Source organism: Silene latifolia, chromosome 10 (genome assembly GCF_048544455.1).
Source record: "Silene latifolia isolate original U9 population chromosome 10, ASM4854445v1, whole genome shotgun sequence".
Taxonomy (NCBI): domain Eukaryota; kingdom Viridiplantae; phylum Streptophyta; class Magnoliopsida; order Caryophyllales; family Caryophyllaceae; genus Silene; species Silene latifolia.
In genome coordinates this window covers 30,071,967-30,086,050 of record NC_133535.1, presented here as the reverse complement: position 1 = coordinate 30,086,050, position 14,084 = coordinate 30,071,967, and the positions used below count along the sequence as shown (strand labels likewise).

The window sequence follows — 14,084 nt, the reverse complement described above, 5'->3', positions numbered from 1 at the left end:
AAAGAACTTTGATGTAACATTGAGTTCATTTGGGTTTTACTATATCCGTTTATTATAAACATAAAGCTTATAATGTGCCAAAACTCTTCTGTGTAGCATTATATTACTCCGTATTACAACAGGAGACTACACTAAATTTGAGTATGATTGATATTCGAAGATCTAAACATTGACGTTCCACGTTAATACTCGAGGTTGAAAATACCTAATAAATTCAATTGTACAAATTGATATTGCTTTAATGGCTTGAAGACCATATAACAAAATACGAGTAATTGTGCAATTACATTTCACAGTTTGATTTTTATCATGTGAACAAGTTGATGATCTTCTAAATTGGGCGTCTTGATTCAGCACATTAAGAGCCAGTTACATTATTCACTACTCCCCAAAATATTTTATGATTTTACAAAATGCCCACTATTGTATCTCATTTATATATGATATGAGAAATCGGATTCTAAGGTGGTTATGTAAATGATTGCAATCTATCTTGAATATAGTTTTTACCACCTTAGGGGAAGAAAGTAAGTGAAAAGTTGGTAAAACAAAAGAAGTTTTATCATATTAAATTACACCTACAGTGTAATATATGAAGAATACTGATTCTACAAATTCTACTATATGATCATAAAAGTATATCCATATGAAACGGATACACATTTGCGCGCACTATTTAATTGCCATTGAATTAGGACTTTATAAGTCTATTTGACCGTCGATATACTTATGGTTATGAGCTCATAAACCTGAAATCCATTCAAATCATGGATATTGAAAATAAAACTGTACAGTTTGCATTATCGAGTCATCATATGCATATACATAGACTAAGTTAAGCATTTGCATTTTATTCTTCTATTACATCATTGCATTAATTCATATCATATAGTTTAGAACTTAGTCACATATCATATGCATGCACATATTATTGTTGATGATATGACCATTCAAAGAAAAGGTGCAGTATTACAAAAGTGACAAGATTATTTGAAGTGAAGACGCAAAAATCGTTATGAATTACTATCTTCATATTATGAAATTTGAAGCAATCAACGACTCCTATTAATTGAAGACATCTATCAAGTTGATTAAGTACGATGACAGCTATTTTCAAGATCGAGAAAGTTTGTCACATCATGAGTTGGATTGACGTTCTACAACTGATGTAATCATCGGGAGTGTGACGCGTCAGATTTCTTTTTCCTTATCTATGGTTTTGTCCCACTGGGTTTTCCATAGAAAGGTTTTAATGAGGCAGCTTATTCCTTTGCGTGCTAGAGGAATATTGTACTCTTTTTCCCTACTAGTGTTTTTCCCACAGGGTTTTTTTAGTAAGATTTTAACGAGGCGTATTCTTCAGTAATGTACATCCAAGGGGGAGTGTTATGAAACATTAGTTAGATGGATGTCCATTGGGCTTATAACCATTATACATGTAACTAGGGTATTGATAAACCCATCATCTATGTACTATATATACCCCATATGAGATGAATAATAGTGAACTCTCTTACCTCTCTCTCAATCGATTTGCTTATTTCTCTCTAAGTTCTCTCTACTATTTCTTCTCTATTTCTTATTCTATAACAAAAGATTTATTTTCGAGTTTTCAAGTCAAATATCTAATGAAACTGCCCCTCAATATGAAACAACTTGCGCAGTCTCGGTGTGGAAACGGTTACTCATAGTAGCTCGTTAGACTCTGTATTTCATGTTCGAAGACTTTCTCCCTTGTTTGGATAAACAAGGTGAATGGAACAGTGAAAGAATATTATTTTTTGGGTCGCAAAGGATTTATAATTGGAAAATATACTACCGTTATTATATATACTAACCTAATAGCGTTTTTCTCCATCGTGCTCCCTTTAACTCGGAATCCCTCGACTCTTGTCCAAACAAAGTTTGTAGGGCATTTTTCTCAAGCGTATGACCACAATTTAGTCTCAAACGTCTGATATGAAGTACATGAGAGTATGACACCTCTCTCATCACTCATCAGGCCTATAGGTGACAAAAATCGGATAAGTTCCGTAACGCACAAGCAAAGAATGAAATCATTCACACAGACACAACACGTATGTTACACTCATACCGTTAAAAAAACCAGAAAACTACATCAAATCAGAGACTGAAATCAACAAAAACTTATACATCAATGATGCTCAGTCTTCTTATCCGATAACACCAACTATATCCACTGTTTAAAGGCAAAAGTGACACTTCCATACAATATCAGAATACATGTAGTACAAAAGTTTACAACATTTGGACCTGGCAGCCTAGAATCCAAGCCTCGGTAAGGGCAGTCCCAATATTCTCTCTAGAGACATAGAACTATGAGGGCTAAGCTTACTTGATACAAATCTCAGGGAGGCAATCAAATTACAGAAAACACAATACAAGTGGTAGGAATTACATAAAACAAGTTACAGGTTAAATCTAACTAACATAGAACTAGAGCATTACCCGTCACTAGTATGGGTGAATGCCAAAATAACAATTGTGAAGGTAGAGATAGTAGTAACCAAAGGGAACAACCACAATAACTTGCTATTGACTTTCTGCTCTTTCTGACTGTCTAACTCCACTTCCTTCAGGAGTTCCCGAACACCTTCCATGTCAGAATCTTTAGCAGCTTGGATTAGTTTGCCATGGATTTTATCTAGCTTAACAAGCTTTTTGTTTTTAGAGAGGTTCTTTGATGACCATAAAAAACCTGTCATCTTCCATAAGAGGATGCCCACATAGATAGCTACAATACAATCTACACTGTAATGGTGGCGCTCTCTGATTTCTCTCTGTGCACTGTGTAGGACTAGCAACCACACTAGAGCTGAGCTATAGCCTCCATATGCTTCCTGCAAAAATATAGATTGTGATGGGATCAAGGGATCAGCATCATTCAAATAAGTGCATCATGTATTCATGTCATTTGTTTTGGTCTAAACAGGAGCCACCAGAGTAATTGTGATGTTGCTGGATCTCGAACGCACCTCACAACTATTACTAAGCGACTTTATCAACTAGTTTAACTGACATTTGCACAATGTGTGTAATGTTGTTGTTGCTGCTGCTAGCAGTACGTAGAACTGGCAAAAGCTGACCCAACCAGAACAGCCAGAAATACGACATGATAAAACCCTAAACTGGGTGATACGAGACGGCGAGACCGACCCGACCCGAGGTTAACCTGATAACTGAAAGCAACCTTGTTTGTTACAACTCGAACCCGGCCTAAACCGCCCCAAACCGACCCATGACACGATATTGACTCAAATCGATGCATGACCCGATAACGAACTATTAATGGTCGTCCAAATAAGCCAATTTACATTCATCTTATTTGTTTTCACTTAACACTAAAATAATTACACCTATAAATCCTTTTAACATGAAATTATTGATCAAAAACCAAATACATACCATAAAATATAGACTGATAACCTAACCTCCTAGGCTCCTACAGAACCAAACCCAACCCCATGATGAACCGACCTGACAGTTACACAACATGAACTCTAATCGACCCGAAACTGTTATTGACCAGATAAAACCGAAACCCGACTCGACCGGCATTAATCTGACCCATAACCGACCCTGAGTGACCCACCTTTAGCAGAATGGCGGATCATGGATGCATGTACAGCCATTGTGAACTTGTGACACCAAAAGCTAATAGCCCTACTATTTTATTGCATGTCCATTTTTTGAGCTTTAAATTAAGAATATGTAAACTTTACATGAAAATATCTTCCAAATATTTAAGGGGCGCCAGGAAAAGAATTTTCTTATGCTGCCACTGAATCTTACAATAATCATGAAAGAAGCAATGAAAAGGAATGATACTCAAGTAGGTATGCAGAAGAAGCTAGAGAGATGTGGAAGAACGCCCTAATTGCTCTCGAGCATTGGTCAAATTTTAGAGGTCTCTTAATGTAAGTAAGATCCGCAGACTTCCTAAATAAGCCTTCCCTAAATAAGCCGGACACCTCTGTCTGATACTTTTTGTTTCAGTGTTCTTCAAATAATGACCTGATCCATTAGTTTTTTACTTGCCAAAAACGTTTTTTTTTTCTCTTTTTTCCTTTAATACTAACACTATGTATCAGGAGGAATAAAAGAGGGAAATCGACGAGCATACCGTCCAAGCCATGGCAGTTAGTACAGCAACAAGCATGTGTCCGCTGTACAAGAGGTCATTGCATCCACCTCCAGCTTTTGTAAGCAGATGGTACCATGTGGACCCCTCAGAAGGCGTAGGCCGTAGAAAATCAATTAAAAAGCTCATTGATCCCCAATCTGGACGATAGTCACCAACTAATTTACCAGGGTCAGCTGCAAAACATTGGATGCATGATTGTAAGGGGCATTGTTCTGTAATTATCTATGTTTATTTATTTGTGGCTCAAGGGCTTGATGAACTCAGAGTTCCATGCGATTTCCATGAACAATTAATCAACGTGTGAGTCTGGTCATAGACACCACAACTCTTTATAACTGTACTCAAACTAGTGGAGCACTCCCTCCTGTTCACTCGAATTGCAACATTGCTTGAATATATGTGAGTAGTATTTTACTGGAGGGCGTAGTATTTTACTATGATACATAGACAATTATTATATAATAAAATATTAAAATGTGTGAAAATATTTCCAGTATATACTACAATATATTTATTTATTGGCGTACCCTCCAAGCCAGTTTACACCTATAAATTCAAGGCTTCTGAGTAGGGTTAGAGACAGACCATCACATGTGGAATTATGCTTCATCCTCCAACTGCCAAATAGTAGGTCGGATGAACAATCAACATGCTATGCTACATCTCCACCCGTTGGACTAAAGTTAGTAAACTGAAGGTAGAGAACTAACAGGAAAGTTATTGCTATTAATGCCTTAATGATTTAAGAAATTTTTTTTTTTTCAAAATAAAAGTGTGACATGAAGAACACATAGCCGGTTATATAGTGCATTATGAGCAGATGAAATCAATAGTACGATTTATCCCGGGAATAATTGAAGTCGAGATTATTATTGGAAGATCACACAGAGTTTGGATTATTATTGTTAAATAACCCCTACTTTTTATGTAAAACAGCTATAATATTTTTGCAGTCCCCGGAAATCTGGATCCGCCTTTAGTTATAGTTACATTTTACATGAGCGGCAGCATCAAGAAACAAGATTTCGCAAACTTACACCACTTCACAATCGCCAATCTCAGAGGTTAATAAAGTATTTCGCCACTTCACAAAAGATAGAAGCATAAAACCACGAAGATTGACACCGAGGACAATGAAAAATTTCTAAACAATGCTGATGCCTAGTATCATAGAAGGGCACAAGTTACTATTTTACTACTACTCCCTCGTATTCATAAATACCTTCAATTTCAACAATGGGACAATACTAAAGGAAGACAATACAGAAGTGGCCCAAAACCATATATGAGACCGTTTTAGGTGTACAACGATCCCATTTCATGTAATGTATTTCATCTAATGGTAATTTACTAATAGCGTGTTATGCACACGACAGCCTCACACAAGAGTAGCTAGAAAAGTGAGTGTAAAGTACAAACGGGTCAACTATACAACAGTTGCCTAAAAAGTGAACTAAATATGGTGCAAAAGTGCCAAGTGCACCGGGTTAGAATCCTCTCATCTCTTTCTCTCCAGTATTTGCCTCTAATAACTTTAATTTAATACATTATTTCTTCCCCATGTCATCATCCATTATTTGATATTCTGACCGTCATATTGTTCCAGGATGGAATCTGGACCGCTAAAAGGAAATGGAGAGGATCCAAATTGAAGTGCACCACTTTACCCTTTATTAGTAAAATAGAAGTTATTCTGAATCGGGGGGAAGGGGGAATATCCCTAAGTATCTTGAGGAGCACCATTTTACAGTAGCCAACAGAAGGAAATTGGAAATAATCTGCTAAGAGAGCTAACAAAAGCTTACCATAAGCAAAGTCCTGATTTATCACTTGACGAATTGCATTAGCATCTGAAGCATATGGAACGTAATATTTCTGAGCCCAACGATGAGGATGCCCAGGAACTTTAAACCGAGCTGCAGCACACCAAGGCCGAGCTGATGGCAGAATAGTTGATACAAAAGTTAAGGCCCGTAATAGCCTACCAATTGCCATTGTGAACAAGTACCTTGCTCCCAGTCCAAGACCAGGGGCCTTTACAGAGTCAAATACAACAGAGAAGCCTAGCATAATAAACAACATCAAGAAATGCTGCAGCGCAGCTATGTGTGCTCGTAAAATCTCAACCACAGTCTGAGGCAGCTTCTCATTCAATGCTAGGAGTAGCCACTGACCAGTGTCAGGGAGAGGAAGTGTGTTTCTGCGACAAGTGCGATTACAGTTAAATCAGAAGATTTGAAGTTTGAGTATGGGACACACTCGTACGGCCATACGGACAGTAGAGAGAGTCCACTTCGTTGGCCACATGAGGTTTCACTCCAAAAACATATGTTATAGGAGGCATAGCTCATTGGTTTGGAAAGTGTCAACACACCCCTCTTCTATCAACGTAGGACACTAACATGTGACATTATATAGGTTAGATTCAATTCAAGACTCAAGACTACCCACACTGACACAAACATACTGCACAAGATGAGAAACCAATTATGAACTCACAAGCTCGTTTGTAGAGCATTTATTTTCAAAGCACACTAAAGATTACAAATCATATAAATCTTTCAAACAAATGAGATTACATTAATGCCTTCAAAGCTCAGACACTATAATCATTAATATGATGTTTACTTAGAATATCAAAATTTACAGAACAGAACAAATAAAGCACATAAATAATAAAATGTGCCTCCGTTCCGACAAGAATTATCTCTTTCTGCTTTTGCTTGTCTCAGAACAATTCATCACTTTCAATAAAAGCTAGCTCAGCTGGTGGGAGATTGTCCTTCACTCCAGCTAGGATTCTAACAAGGATAACTAGACATGAATCAAGATTACAAGGAGGTAAAGAAGGTCAACTTGTAATGAACTTTAATGCTGAAATGGCTAAGAATACTGAAATGGTTGATAAAGGAGGGGGAGGGGGGGTAGCCTCGTCTTCCCATGAGTAGATTTGGATTCTGGAACGTGAGGGGCTTAAATAGTGTGCTAAAACAAAAAGATGTTAAGTGGTGTCTACATCAAGCTAATGTGGACCTATTTGGGCTCCTAGAGACTAGGGTAAAACCTGTGTCTTTGAATAAAGTAGCTGATAATGTGTGTCATGGTTGGTCTTATGTTACTAATCATACATACCATAATGGGGGGAGAATTTGGGTTCTGTGGAGGGACCAAAAAATGAAGGTGGAGGTTATTTCTATGGCTGCTCAATATATTCATGTCAAGGTGACAAATAAGCTAGATTCTGATATTTTCTTTGCTACTTTTGTTTATGGATTCAATAAAATTGAAGATAGAGTTCCTCTTTGGGATGCTTTAGTGCAGTTTAATATGGTGGAACCATGGGTGATTTTGGGAGACTTTAATAATGTCCTGTTTTCTAATGAGAAGATTGGCCTGCCAGTTAAAGATGCTGAGGTGTTGCCTTTTCAAAATACTATTGATGCCTGTGAGCTGCAGGATATGAAATGTACTGGTGCGTTTTTCACTTGGAATAACAAGCAACCTAGCAACACAAGGGTTTTTAGTAGAATAGACAGAGTGTTGGTGAATGATGGCTGGATGACAAAATGGATGGACTATTTTGCTTACTATGCTCCTGAGGGGGAGTTTGATCACTGTCCCTGTATTATAGAGAGTGGGGATACTCAGGTGAAGAAAAGGAAAGCATTTAAATTTTTTAATATGTGGACTAGGGTACCTGATTTCAAGGAGATAGTGAGAGTTGGTTGGACTGAGACTTTTCAGGGGACTTGTATGTATAGAGTGGTGCAAAAATTGAAAAATCTTAAACCTCGGCTTAGTGTGCTTAATAAGGAGTTGTTCTCTGATGTGGAAAGAAATGCTGATATTGCTTATGGTCTTTTGCTGGATTACCAAAAACAACTTCAAGCTGACCCTTATAATAAGGTTCTAATGGATACTGAAGCTCAGGTTAGGGAAAGTTATCACATGTTAGCTAAGGCAAGAGAGGATTTTCTCAAACAAAAAGCTAAATGTGATTGGGCTAAGGATGGAGATATCAATAGTGCTATGTTTCATAGGATTATTAAGCAAAGACAGATTCATAATAAGGTCATTCAAATTGAAGATGGTAATGGCAGGGTGTGTAAAAAACCTGAGGATATCCTTCAAGCTTTTGTTGAGTACTATACTGATTTGCTGGGTACTAATGCTAGTACAAGTGGCTTTTACACTAACATTATTACCAAGGGCAAGCTGGTACTTGAAGAGGATTGGGGGCATCTTATCTCTATACCAACTGCTGCTGAGATTAAACAAACCGTGTTCTCTATTCCGATGATAAAAGTCTTTGGACTGATGGGTATTCCAAATTGTTTCTACAAAGCTGGGTGGGATATTATACGAGGGGATATTTGTAATGCTATTAGGGACTTCTTTAGCCAGGGGAAGCTGCTGAAACAACTTAACAGCACTAACTTGGTTTTGATCCCTAAGGTGGATAATCCCATTTCTGTGAAAGAATTTCGTCCTTTGGCTTGTTGCAATACTCTCTACAAAATTATTTCCAAGCTTCTTTGTTCTAGATTGGCTGAGGTGTTACCTAAACTTATTAACTCTTCTCAGTCTGCCTTTATCAAAGGGAGAAGTATCATGGGTAATATTTTAATTAGCCAAGACCTTGTGAGGTTATATATGCGGAGAAGTGCTTCCCCTAGATGCTTGATGAAGGTAGATTTAAGAAAAGCTTACGACTCCATTGAGTGGAAGTTTGTGCATCAAATGCTCAAGAGTCTTAATTTCCCTCCTCAGTTCATTCAGATGATTATGCAATGCGTCACTACAACTACCTATTCAATTGTTATCAATGGTCAGTCCCATGGTTTTTTTAAAGGCAAAAGAGGATTGAGGCAAGGGGACCCTCTTTCTCCTCTTCTTTTCACATTGTGCATGGAGTATCTTAGTAGGTTGCTTGAGGAAGTGTGTATAAAGCCTAATTTTACTTTCCATCCTCTCTGCAAGGGCACCAAGTTGACTCACCTAATGTTCGCTGATGACCTCCTCCTTTTTTGCAAGGGTGACATTAACTCTATTGTGACTATTATGGAGGCCTTCTCTTGTTTCTCTGCTGCTTCTGGCCTGAAGATTAGTAATGAGAAATCTGATATGATTCTCAATGGAGTCTCTAATGAGATTGAAGCTGCAATTCTTGAATATACTGGTTTTAAGAAAGGGACCCTCCCCTTTAAATATCTGGGGGTCAGAATCTCTCATAAAAGGCTGTCTAAAAATGATTGTAATTTGCTGGTGGATAGGATGGTGGCTAGAATTAGGGGCTGGAATAAGAGGAAGATTTCTTATACAGGGAGGCTTACTTTGGTTAAATCTGTGCTCAATACTATTCATTTGTATTGGGCACAAATTTTTATTTTGCCTGTGGGGATCATAGACAGAATTAAAGCTCTGTGCAGGAACTTTTTGTGGGAAGGCACTGAAAATTATTCCAAAGCTCCTCTTGTAGCCTGGAGTACCATTTGTAAAGGGAAGGATAAGGGTGGTCTGGGTATGTTTGATAGTAAACAATGGAATGTCTTTCTTTGTAGGGCGGTGGTTTGGTGGATATACTGAGAAAAAGACCATCTTTGGATTCAATGGATTGATAAAGTTTACGAAGAAAGCGAGAGGTTGGAAGGATTATATGCCTACTGCTGCGAGTTCATGGGCTTGGAGGAAAGTTTGTGAGGTGAAGGAGAAAATGAAGGATGCGTATGTAAATGATAAGTGGTTGGGGGGAGATGGTGAGTATACTATAGCTAGTGGTTATGATTGGCTTACTAGGAATGAGGATCAAAAAGTTCCTTGGACTAAGATTGTTTGGAACCATCTCAATGTTCCCAAACATTGTTTTATAATCTGGTTACTGAAGCAGGAGAGGCTCCTTACCCTGGACAGACTTAACAGGATGGGGGTTACCAGTCAGACTATGTGCTACCTTTGTGGAGTGCACCCTGAAAATCATCAACATCTTTTCCAGGATTGTTACTATTCTAGGAATTGTTACAACAATTTGAATGTGTGGTTGGACATACAGGTGAGCACTTTGGTGAGTTCAGAACAAGTGTTGAGGATACGAAGATTGTCAGGTTTCATCAGATTATTATTGAGTGCACTGGTTGTGGCTACTCAGTATCATATTTGGATGGCCAGGAATGTGTGCAGGAATGACATGTACGTGATTAGACCAGAGAAGCTTATTGTTGCTGTCAAGGAGGATTTAAAGATGAGATTGAAGCACTGCCAGTTAGGGCAGCTAAAAAGAGAGGATATTGTTTGGTGTATTGGTAGAGGTCTTATGTGTAAGGACAGTAGTTGAGAGGAATTAGGTGTTATCGTGTCTGTATGCCTTAGTGATAATTGAGATGTATCAGGCTTGAGTTTGTATTCCGGTTGGTGATGCCCTTTGGGCCTATTTTAATACTACTTACATTTCCACCAAAAAAATAAAAAATAAAAGCTAGCTTTAAATTATAGTTTTCTCTAATTTCATTCAACGAAAAGAAACAAATTGTAAGGAGTCATATAAAAGCACAACCTTACTATCATGAGAGAGTATAGAGAGTTTCTATGTTATCTACTAAGTTTTCTTAAAATTGGAAACTAACTGAAGGTAATCAATCAGAAGGAACTAAAAGATACGGCGTATTTGGTTAGTGGAGAATGATTGAAGGAACAAAATATAACATTTATTTAACAATATATATAATCTTGTCACAAAAAAAGGCTTACGAGTTACGACAAACTGAAACATTAAAACTCATAATGCTAAAGGCTTACAAATTACAATCATTCATTATTTGGGTAGCAACACTAGCAAGCTTAGAGTACCTCCAATGCAAGCCATTCTTCTATATCAGCCGCAACAAACCATACAGTATGTGCATTGTTCCTCACTAAGCAAGCATGCATCCGACATTTTTCAAGGACAGCGCTCAATTAAATAACTAAATACCAAAACGATATCTCTATCGCAGGATAATATGATTAAATGCATTCACTTTAACTCCCGCTTGTAATGATGTATTCTGTAAATTTTGTCTAGAAATGCCTATTTTATGTATAGAATCATAAATTGTGTATCAAATTGCTTAGATTGGATGCTATTTCACAAACTTTCAAATAGACATTAACGAAAATGGGGACTTCCCTAAAATTCCAACCTTCAATCAATCAACAGAACTACCAAAACCAGAGATGAACAAATTAGTGCATCAAAACCTCTAGAAATGGAGTAAAATCAGAAAACCCAATTAGAATCGATTATTCTAAATCACAAACATATATTTACCTGGTTCCATCAATTCAATTTAGAACAATCCGACTATAAATAGAAACATCAAAGCATCAACCCACTTAAAAGATCACACAAAACTCGTCTAAATTAATTACTCCTTCCGTCCAAGCCAATTGTTTACTTTTTATTCTTATAATCTTATCCTGAGGGTATTTTAATCAAAGCTAAACAAATTACTGAGACGGAGGGAGCACATTAAACCCGAGATCAGCTAAACCCAGCAACATTTAACCCAGTCCAAGCGAAGAAAAGCAATACCGACGCCAATCAAGGTGAAGAGGTATTTTAATCAAAGGTAAACAAATAATTGGGACGGAGGGAATACAAAAAAACCCAAAATTAGCTAAAGAAAAAGCGAAAGAAGCGAAGCAATTACCGATGCCAATCAAGGCCAAGAACGGCAGTAACAAAGCGAACAGAAAGAACTTCAAAGAGCAAAGTAGCGAGAAGAAAGACAACGGAGAAAACAAAGGGGAGAGCGGAGCGGAACTCGGAAGACCAATGAGTGTAAAAGGGGATACGAGAGAGCACGGCGAGAGCGAGAGCGGAGTAGAGTAATGGTTGTAGTCGAGCGTGCCATATTGGTGAGATTTCTCGAGTGTAGTCTACTGCTATGTATGCTATTGCAGCTAGTCCTAAGCCTCCGCCATTGCCGAAGAGGCGTGGTGATGACCGCCATGGACGCCGCATTGAGAGAGTGAGTTTGGCGCTCTACAAGAAATGATCGAGACTAAAGTACTATGGAAGTCAAACGTTTACTATAAATATTTGAGTCGGATCCAATGGTGATGTCCGAGATCACCGGGTCGTTTTGGGTTTTCAACCAAAACCGTTCTAGATTCGAGATTGATATAAAATGAGCTCAGAATTATCGAATTCATGAGTTACTTCCTTGCTGGATGATTTTTTTTTTTTTTTTTTGACAATAATAAACTGATATATATTAAAGGAAACACAACTAGAGATCTGATGTTAGCTTTGTTGCAAAGCGTCATGCACTCGATGAAGGATAAATGACAAACAAAGCACGGATTTCTCGAAAGGAATGCTGCGCACTAATTGGGACTGGCAAAGAGGTTGCCAGAACTGCAGATAGTTTACAACAAGTGACTAAGAAACAAACAGAACTCAGGCTCAGAGAGTGGGCGTAGCGCATAGCACATAGAAGGGCCCTGGTGGAAGCTTCAAAAGACGAGCTTGCGCGTACAACACTTGACTTGGAGCAATCCAACTCGGTACTGATGATGCAGCAACTGAAACAGCTCGTTGTTGGGACATGTCGTGTGGAAACAGAAAAGGAAACCGCACTCCGTTGATGTGAAGATGGATCTGTGATAACACATGGTGTAACAAGGTCATTAGAGGGGTGCAACGGTGTAGGACGTACCTTGGGTAACTGAACATGCGAAAAGAAATCCTCAATAAGTCTACAGTGTAATCTTTGGTCACCATTGTGATTTCGAAAAATCACCGCATTACGAGTAGTCCAAATGGCCTGGAGAACACAGCAAAAGTAAAGCAAGAGCCATTTTTGATCCGGCACCAAAGATTGTTTGTGAAGATAAGACAAGAAGTCTCCAATCCAAGATATAAAGGAAGTTGATGGGTTAGCTATGGCGTTAATCCCAAGGGCGGATGCTTTCCAGACGCGCTGGGCAGATGCACATGAACGAAATAAATGCTCCTCTGTTTCAGGGGAAGAATGACAGAGAGAACACATGGAGTCAACCAAGCACATGTTTGGATAGTAAATTATCATTCGTTGGCATAATATTATGAGCCAAACGCCATAACATAAATGAGATCTTTGGTGGAATTCCTTTTCGCCACACTTGTTTCCAAGGAAAAGTATGAACAAAAGATCGGACAAGAGGGCAAATCAAGATTCAGACCGCGGGGGGAATAATAGGATTTTACCGAATAAGAGCCATCCTCTCGTATATTTCAAAGAGAGAAAGTCATCAAAATTCGATTTGGTGGTTCCATAGCAAAGTAATTTCCTTTGCACAAATAGAGGAAAAGTATCGGAAAACCATAGACGGATTCCGTCCACCGGATTCCAAACAAGAAATCGAGAGAGATGGTGCAGCTCGAACGGAATCGGAGCAAAGTGCAAAAGGTCGTTTACCATTAATCCAACGACTCGACCAAAGGTCAAGTAACCGTCCATTACCAAGCTTCCAACAAATACCATTTTTAGCCGCAGAAACAGCCTTGCAAATGCCAGACCATATAAAAGAAGGTTGAGAAACGCGAGAGGTTGCCAGAGGAATAGGCAAATCTCGGGCATACTTCGGGGTCATGTATCTTGCCAAAAACGCAGTCGGCTGGGTGTGAACGCGCCAAAAATTCTTAAGAAGCAAAGCTTGGCTGAGCAGATGGGTGTTTTTGAAACCAAGACCACCATATTCCTTTGGTGCTTGCAGTATACTTTTGGAAGTCCAGTGAATGGAGTGCTTATTCCAGTCATTTCGCCACCAAAAAGCCGTCAGCAAGGCATCAATTTTGCGACACACACCAATAGGAATAGGTATCGCAGAAAAGACATGATTCAAAGAAGCAAGCAAGATTGCCGAAATAACAATCAATTTGCTTGGCTGGCTGAGATGG

The 14,084-nt window shown here is 38.4% G+C and overlaps 1 protein-coding gene across 1 annotated transcript; it reads right to left on the bottom strand.

Annotated features, from left to right (window-relative positions):
- Positions 1-2,203: 2,203 nt before the first annotated feature.
- On the bottom strand, positions 2,204-12,380 carry LOC141605431 (protein PHLOEM UNLOADING MODULATOR). Its single transcript, XM_074424193.1, has 4 exons — positions 11,851-12,380; positions 5,971-6,365; positions 4,145-4,338; positions 2,204-2,861 (listed from the first exon to the last, which is right to left on the bottom strand). Exons 1-4 carry the CDS (start codon positions 12,162-12,164, stop codon positions 2,466-2,468), a joined length of 1,299 nt encoding a protein of 432 aa, XP_074280294.1. The 5' UTR covers positions 12,165-12,380; the 3' UTR covers positions 2,204-2,465.
- Positions 12,381-14,084: the final 1,704 nt, after the last annotated feature.

Excerpts from the sequence above, each read along its gene's own strand:
- LOC141605431 (XM_074424193.1), bottom strand. The coding sequence starts at position 12,164 with ATGCGGCGTCCATGGCGGTCATCACCACGCCTCTTCGGCAATGGCGGA. Across the intron at positions 4,339-5,970 it reads AAATCAGGACTTTGCTTATG|CTGACCCTGGTAAATTAGTT; the intron begins GTAAGCTTTTGT and ends AATGTTTTGCAG. Across the intron at positions 2,862-4,144 it reads TAACTGCCATGGCTTGGACG|GAAGCATATGGAGGCTATAG; the intron begins GTATGCTCGTCG and ends ATATTTTTGCAG.